The 8,358-nt window shown below is 36.9% G+C and overlaps 1 protein-coding gene across 1 annotated transcript in view; it reads left to right on the plus strand.

Annotated features, from left to right (window-relative positions):
• Nucleotides 1–5,919, plus strand: part of CCDC102B (coiled-coil domain containing 102B) — a 218,142-nt gene extending 212,223 nt beyond the window's left edge. Inside the window, exon 6 of the mRNA XM_054817391.1 lies at nt 860–5,919. Coding sequence (XP_054673366.1) covers nt 860–949 — 90 coding nt within the window. The 3' untranslated portion in view covers nt 950–5,919. The remainder of the gene's footprint in view (nt 1–859) is intronic.
• Nucleotides 5,920–8,358: the final 2,439 nt, after the last annotated feature.

Here is an 8,358-nt window from a genome sequence, read left to right on the forward strand (position 1 = left end):
TGAATGAGATAAAAACTAGTAATATACACAAACAATTTAGATCTGCCGGGATTTATTCACTCTTACATGTGCTCTTCATGGGTCAGTTTGTAGTGTAGCTACTTTGGGCAATACTTGAGCTCATTAATCTCGATAAACCTATGTTGTTCTATGCAGAGCTACTGAACGCCTGTTCACTGTCCTCTGAATTCTGGAGAGCATAATAGCCTGTTTCTGGTGCCCAGCTTGAATGGATGTTCTTGTTCTGCTGCACAGTGTTATTGAAAATGTGATTTATCAAACTAAGATTTATAAAAATTAATATACTTTTAGCATTATTATGTTTTAATGGTAATCTTTTGATTATTTTTTGTAAATAATCTCTCCCTATTGCCATTAATGCAAAATGAAGACATTATGCTGGACCAGTGGGTAGATTCTGTCAGGTGAGATGTTTGAGATGATATCTTTGATCTTTTTCACTATTCTACACATTCCCTTCTTTCAATAAAAAGACTCATGAGTTATAGGTAAGTACTTTAAATGTATCTTGAATAACAGTACTGCAGTTCATAACTGTCAATCAATAAATAATAGCTCCTAGTCATCAAAAGAGAGGCAAGCAAGTGTAGCCTACTTCTCACTGTGAAAGACAGTAATTGCTCTGAAACCCTATACTTTTTTATTAAGGAATCAGTTGAAAAACTATCCAATGTGTACTATGGAGTTAACAATACTAAAAGGTTTTCTCATCTAAATTCTACTGTCTCCTACTGAAACTTTTTCCTTAGAAGAAATTTGATCTGCAATTGTTTTAAACTTAAACTGGCTTTTTTTCCTTAGTATTGTGGTCACAGTTTTTTAAAAAATTTCATTTCAGAGTAAAGAAACAGAAGAAAGCGAACTCAGGATTTGGGACCAGAGAAAATCCCTTCTATGTTGCTGGAGATTCTACGAAGACAGTGAGTGAAGGTGCAGGAGATCATCAAACAGGCTAACATTAAAGAGCAAGGACAAAGAACTTACACACTGCATTAAAACTTACAGGAAATTTCATTGAAGAAGTGCATGCCAGACACATATGTATTCATTGTTTCTATGTATCCCAGATTTTTTGATAGGAACCAAGGAAAATATGCTAGTGTCTGTGTACCAACTTAGAATTTTTGTGGACAGATATCTGTCCTTCCTTTCCAGTCTTCTTAATTGCTTTCTTCTAAAGCAAAAGGTAGACTTTAATTAACATGACCCACAGTTTACCTTTGGGAAACAAATACTTCAGAATGTACATGGTGTAGGAGAGAGGTTTACATTCCGTCCTGGGAAGACAATTAGTCTGAAATGGAAGTCAATAGTTTCTTTCTTGTTCGCTTTTGTCTTTTTTGTTTTCATACAGCAATGGGCAAAACCCTCTGTTTCTCTTGTTCCTCAGTTCTATCAGGGTGGCATGCATATTACACCTTTCTTCCATTTAAAAAAAAGGTAATATTTAAAGAAGAAAAGACATTTTATTTAAAATACTCAAATATTGTAACTTATTGTTGTGGTTTAACCTGGCAGGCAGCTAAAACAACCACAGAGCCATTCGCTCACTGCCTCCCTCCTCTCCCCCCTGCAGTGGGATGGGGGACAGAATAAAAAAAGGATAAAACTCATGGGTTGAGATAAATTCAGCTTAATAGGTCAGAAAAGGAAGAGAAGAATGATAAAAGACTATACAAAACAAGTGATGCACAGCACAATTGCTCACCTCCCGCTGACCAGTGTCCAGCTAGTTCCCAAGCCATGACCCTCCCCAGCCAACTCTCCACAACTTATATACTCAGCATGACATCACATGGTATGCAATACCCCTTTGGCCAGTTTGGGCCAGCTGTCCTGGCTGTGCCCCCTCCCAGCTTCTTGTGCACCTCCTGCAGAAGGCTCATGCCTCCTCACTGGCAGGGCCTGGGAGCTGAAAAGTCCTTGGCTTAATTGTAAGCACTGCTCAGCAACAACTAAACCATCAGTGTGTTAACAACATTATGTTCATACTGAATCCAAGACACAGCACTATACCAGCTACGAAGCAGAAAATTATACCTGCTGAAGCCAGGACACATACATTTAGATTAAAGAAGTACCCTTTCTTTTTGTGTTTCTTATAACATAATAGAAATACATAGAAATAATGTATCTCAAATTTATCTTAATGTGTATATCACATTTTTATTTAAATTTGTGTTTATTAATTGTCCATGTAAAAATTGTAAATATCACATAGGAAGTAACATGAATGTATTAAGATGAACTGCAAAAGCAAATTTTGAGAATTTTGGAAAATTCTTGAGCTATAAAAAAACCAGCAAGCTTCAGCCATCAAGTCAGACACAAATTATAATGTGTTGCTCGTTGTCATATAGAGTTGTTAATGAGTATATGCAGATGCTTTTCACAAAGATTCTGTGAATTTGCTCTAATTGCTCAGCTCCAAGAGCATTCTAGTTGTATTTAAATCCAACAGTATTTCTCCTGCCACTAACATATTTCATCTGCTTCTAAGCCTGATTCAGAGATTGTGTGATGTCCTCTTGATTTCTCTTGTAATTTACCTAGGACCATACACAGAGAAGCAATTATTTCCACAGTTGGTAACTGAGCTATGAAAAGCTTTGTGAAGAGAGGGTATGTACAGTTAAAATTTGCTTAGATTCAAGTGCACGTTGGTCAAGTTCATGAATGGAAAACATTAAAGATTATTAATTACATAGGAATCATGTTTTGCCCAGGAATTCCCTGAGCTGCAGGTGGTTGGAGGCTGGGATCGGCCAGTGGGCTTTACCTGTCTTAGAGCCCTCCCTAAGCACCGGCTTTGGGCCACTGCTGGAGATGGGATGTTAAAATAGAAGGACTTGTGTTTTGATTACCTTCTTCTGTTCTTAACGTTCTTTCATGTTTACAAATGCTGACCTAATCCCAGCCATTATCTCTTAGGATACAGTAAGGGATACATGATGAAGGGATGCTGTCTTTCTCTGTTGCCAGTAGCTGATACATGAGTTTGTCAACAAGGTACAACGATACTGTGAGACCGTTTATTTTTAAATGAAGTGTAAACATTTAAAACTTACAGGGATTGATAAGAAAATAAGATTCGTATACTTTTTTTTTTTTTTAATCCAAACTTCCTCCCTTGCTTAGCTTACGGGCTCAAGGTTTTATGTTACACAGAAGATCTCTGGCCTTGTTCCATTCATTATGAAATGACACACTGACTTTCTCTAAAACTCCATCTGCTTTTCCTATGCCAGCATCTTCATGACACCCCAGTGTCCAACATAGCCATATTGAAAATGACAATGTGCACAATAGAAATGGAAAGTTCATAATTATTGATTTTCAAACACTATAACAGCCAAATGTGCTTCTATAGTTACACTGAAGCACTTGAAAATGCAGTAATGCCACACAACAGCTTACTGATAAAAGCTTGTATCATTTAGATAAGCTTTAGAGACAAGCCTCCCCACCACCCCCCCCCCCCGCCCTTTTTTTTTCTCTGACAAGCCATTAGAAATATGGATCTTTTAGAGATAAAGCCCTAGGGTTTCAGCAATTGGGTAAAATCTCTTTAAGCTCCAGGGTCTCTTTTCAGCCCACAGTAATATCTGTTGCTAAAAATCAAGCTGAATAATTTTATGAGTTACTGGGGAAACTAGGATTCTGTCTTTCCCCCTCAGTATCTTCAAACATGTAAGAAAAACAAATAATGTTTAATTGGTGCTGGAGAACATTTCTGCGCTAACAGCTTGGTAGTGTAGCGTGGCTGTTGATGGAAATCAACAGTTAGAAGCTAGTTTCTGCTGCTCTGTCTAGCTTTACCATATAAATCTTTAGTACATGTTCACTGTATTATAATACCCAGCAGGTGTGATATACCTGGCTAGTCCAAAAGCCATGGTGGCATCATCAGATGATGCTAATTTTAAAATTTATATTTCAGTATATCAATACAGTATCTTTTCTTTCTTATGAGGAAATTAGTTTCTGATGGGGTAGTTAATACTCACATTTATCCCACACACTTCTTTGTAATCACTTTATTGATCATATTTTAATTTCAAGTGCTTCTTAGTACGGCTATTTAAGTTTTGTTGCATGACTGTGATAGATCACACACGTTGCTTTAATTTCTCATAATTTCTCCCCATTCTGTGAGTAAAAGAAAAATCAGCTACTTCCATTAAGCACATAAAATATTTATTTCAGCAACTATATACACAGAGAAATTTGGAGTTCTCTGTGAAGAATTAAACCCATAAAGTAGTCACTCGAAAGTAAGTCAAAATAAGACGATACGTGATTGCACTGACTGCAGTTGAGAATGTCAGAATATGTTAATTTATGACCTTTTCATCATAATACTAGAATGTCTCCTGATCTTAAATATACATCTGTGATATTTGCCATATACCAGAATTCCCATGCATTGCTCTTCACATTTTACACATGGGAAGTGAAGACACACAGATTTGTGCAGAAGTGACTTGCTCGAAGTCACTAAGGATAAATATGGGAAAGTCAGTAAAACTCCTAACCTTAAATCTAGTTGCAAACCATTGAGCTGTTCTTCATCTCTTAGAGACAGTGATATGAGTGGTGCCTAGAAAAGTGGATTGCCCCTGGAAAAACTTCACAAAATCTAGTCGTCTTTGTTTTCATTTTTAGGATGACAAATAGCAGGGATGTTTTATGTGGATCAGTTTCACAAACTGATTATAAACACAGTAATAGAAAGGCCTACAAATAATTTTCACAACTGGCAAGTTCCATTAAACTTTGTTTAATACCATAAAAGTGTATATTATTTAATATTGGTACAAATGCAGAAAGATAGGAAAGAATGATTTATGTGCTCTGGTGGTCATCTAGTAGTTGATAGGGAAACAGTGGTTAACACTGTGTTATACTTCCTTTTTCCTAAATAAAGCGCTACTTTTCTGAGAGACGTCTCAATCTCCCTCTACAGTACTTTTGTAAACACTATACATGCTAAAACAATGTGTTCTTATTCCACTGTTCAGTGATAAACAGTAGAGAATAGCTGTGAAGAAGATATGACTAGTCCTGAGCTCTGCCTCCAGGAGGATGGGAGTTATCAGTGTTTCATTAAAACTGGTGACTGTTTTCCTACTGAAATCTCTATACATTTATTCCCCAAGTCCCACTGTCTCCATGACCTCCATGCCTAAATCTTACCACAATTGAAGGGTTATCTCAGAGTAACCCGTCTATTTTCCTCATTTTAAGGGAAAAAAATCCTCCAATACTAAATATAAAAATATTTCTCAGAAACAACAAAGATTCTTGGATGCCTTTTACTATTAAAGACTTTTTATCACATGACTTCTGGAAGAAGGTAAGGAATTTTATTCCACTGAAACCAAAAAAGGTATATTGATATTTTTGTACAATCTAAATCAAAATGATCTAAAATTCAAACACTAATTTCAAGGGATATTCTCAATATGTTCAGCAAATATAACTATGTTAGACTGCAAATGTGATTCAGTTGCTAGTTTAATCATGAATAGAATATTTTCCAGGCAATGCCATTTCAGGGGCCAATTGATTGTAATTAGAAAAGGGCCATGAAAAACTGCATATGCTAAGATAGGATAAAATAATTCTTAAGGTTATTAAAAATTGAAAGGAAGAAAATGCAGATAAGAAAAGGACAAACAAAGCCATGCAACTTATCATTTAAGCTTTAGGGTTTTTCTTTGTAAGACAATCTAAAACAAAGAAGTATTAGAATACCATCAATCAGTGAACTCATCAGAAGATAAAAGTGGATTTGCTAATCTCATTAACTGAACAAAATGCTATGATACAGATACAATAGACTATATTTCTGTTAATAAACAAATGCTTTTCTTCCAGTCAGATAATCAATAAAAATACAAATAGATTCAACAGCCAATGTTCTACCTAGTTTCTCATTACACATCGCACTACTGTACTGGTATCCACAAACAGAATTTAAGAGGTACAGCTTTGAGAGTTTTGAAACGGCAGCGTATTTCCAGAGGCCACTGTAGTTATTCCCTAATGTTCTGTTGGATTGATTAGAGCTCAATGAAGCCACAGAAGTCTCTCTCTCTCAAAGAAAAAAAACAATTAAAAAAAATTTTTAAAAAATTGTGTGGAGTGCTTAATGCCATGGCAATTGTCTAAGAAAACAAATCAGAAGGAAGAATCTGAAATTTTGAGGTGTCTACCCTTAAAAGAAAAAACAAAGCAGCACAGTATCTTTAATGTCTTTTGATGTATCTTAGACATGTATTTTGAAACATCCATCTTTAAGAACAAACAAACAAAAGAAACCCAAAAGTTTTTTGACATGATTATAAATTTATATGATTAATTACATATTTTGTTCTTTCCTTGTTGTATGTTAATTCTGCATCTTATTTTGCTCTTATTATGTATTGCCAGATATATTGTTAAAAAACATATTGAGTGGAATAGGAAGTTTAAAGGTTTTACTACATTTAATAGAACAATGCTTTGGTTTCCAACCTAAATAGCTTATGAAAGCTTACCTGTAACTAGGTATAAATAATCGTTGATCAGACTCTTTTTGCAGTGTTGTTGTGGGTTGACTGACTGCCAGGTGCCCACTAAGCCGCTCTCACTCCTCTTCCTTTACAGGAGGAGAGAGAAAATAAGATGAAAGAGCTTGAGAATCAAGATAACGACAGGGTGATTGCTTACTAATTATTGTCATGGGTAAAACAGATTTGACTTGGGAAAGTTTAATTTATTGCCAATTAATAACAGAGTAGGATAGTGAGAAATAAAAAGCAAAACTAAAACCACCTTTTCCCCCTCCCCACCCCACTTCTTCTGAGGCTTAACTTCATTCCTTCACTCCTGACTCCTCTACCTCCTCCCTTCGAGCAGCACTGGGGCACGGGGAATGGGGGTTGCGGTCAGTCCATAACAGCTCCTCTCTGCCACTCCTTCCTCATCACGTTGTTCCCCTGCTGCAGTGTGGGGTCCCTCCCATGGGATACAACTCTTCGTGAACTACTCCAGAGTGGGTCCTTCCCATGGGGCATGGTCCTTTGGGAACAGATTACTCCACTGTGGATTCCTGATGGTCTGCAGCTCCTGCCAGAAAACCTACTCCTGCATGGCCTCCTCTGCAGGGGCTGCAGCTTCTTTCAGGGCACATCTACCTGCTACAGCATGGACTTCACCACAGTCCTCTCCAGGGGCTGCAAGAGAACTTCTGCTCCAGTGCCTGGAGCACCTCCTCCCCCTCCTCCTTCTCTGGCCTTGGTGTCTGCAGGGCTGTTTCTCTGACATTTTTCTCATTCCTCTCTCTCACAGTTGCTGTGCAGCATTTTTACCCTTTCTTAAATACGTTATAAAAGAGGAGTGACCAGCGTCACTGATGGGCTCAGCTTTGGCCAGTGGCAGGTCCGTTCAGGAGCTGTCTGGAACTAGCCTTGTCTGACATGGGGGCAGCTTCTGGTGTTTTCTCACAAAAGCCCCCTCTGCTGCCCCATTCCCATTACTAATATTTTGCCACAAAATCGCAATACAAGTGTCTTTATTCCAATAGTAAAACATTTCTTTCTGGAGTAATGTGAACAGTGGATAAAATATGTTAGAGTCAACTTACCCCATTGTCTTAATTAAGCAGATTTGTGCTTCAATAGTTATGATCTCTCGTAAACCATTGTATCAATTCTTTTTGGGCTACATGAATTATCCAATACAACCCTGTCTGTGCTGCAGTACAGTGAACTGTTCCAAAGTAGTCAAAATTAATATACTTCTCTATGGTTGATAAGAGCTCTTTCCGATACTGTCATTCATTACCCTAATTAGCCATGAGAAGTCAAAACTAAGGAATGACACAACTGGATCAATAACCATAGAAAAAGCTTTCCTAGTTTATTACTAGTAAATTACAATTGTGTCCAAAAAAACCATACTGTTGGTTTCTGTTCTGTTAATAAAAATACAGCCACTCTGTATAACTTATGAGTTAATGTGTATAGGTTGAAGGAAAGGTTATATACATGACGGGTTATTTTTTCTAGAGCTTCATACATTTCTAGCAGTTTTATTCAACCCTGGCATAGGCATGCTAGGTAAAATCTTATGTTTTTCTCTGCATTTACATAACTACAAATATTTTCTAATGACAGATATATCTAATGCTTAAGAAATACATATTTTACTCAAAGTGGAATAGATCCAGAATGAACAATTGAGGAAAACTCTTTTTATAATCATAGAATCATAGAATCATAGAATGGTTTGGGTTGGAAGGGACCTTAAAGATCATCTAGTTCCAACCCCCCTGCTGTGGGCAGGGACACC

The sequence above is a fragment of the Grus americana genome, chromosome 2 (genome assembly GCF_028858705.1).
Source record: "Grus americana isolate bGruAme1 chromosome 2, bGruAme1.mat, whole genome shotgun sequence".
Classification (NCBI taxonomy): Eukaryota; Metazoa; Chordata; class Aves; order Gruiformes; family Gruidae; genus Grus; species Grus americana.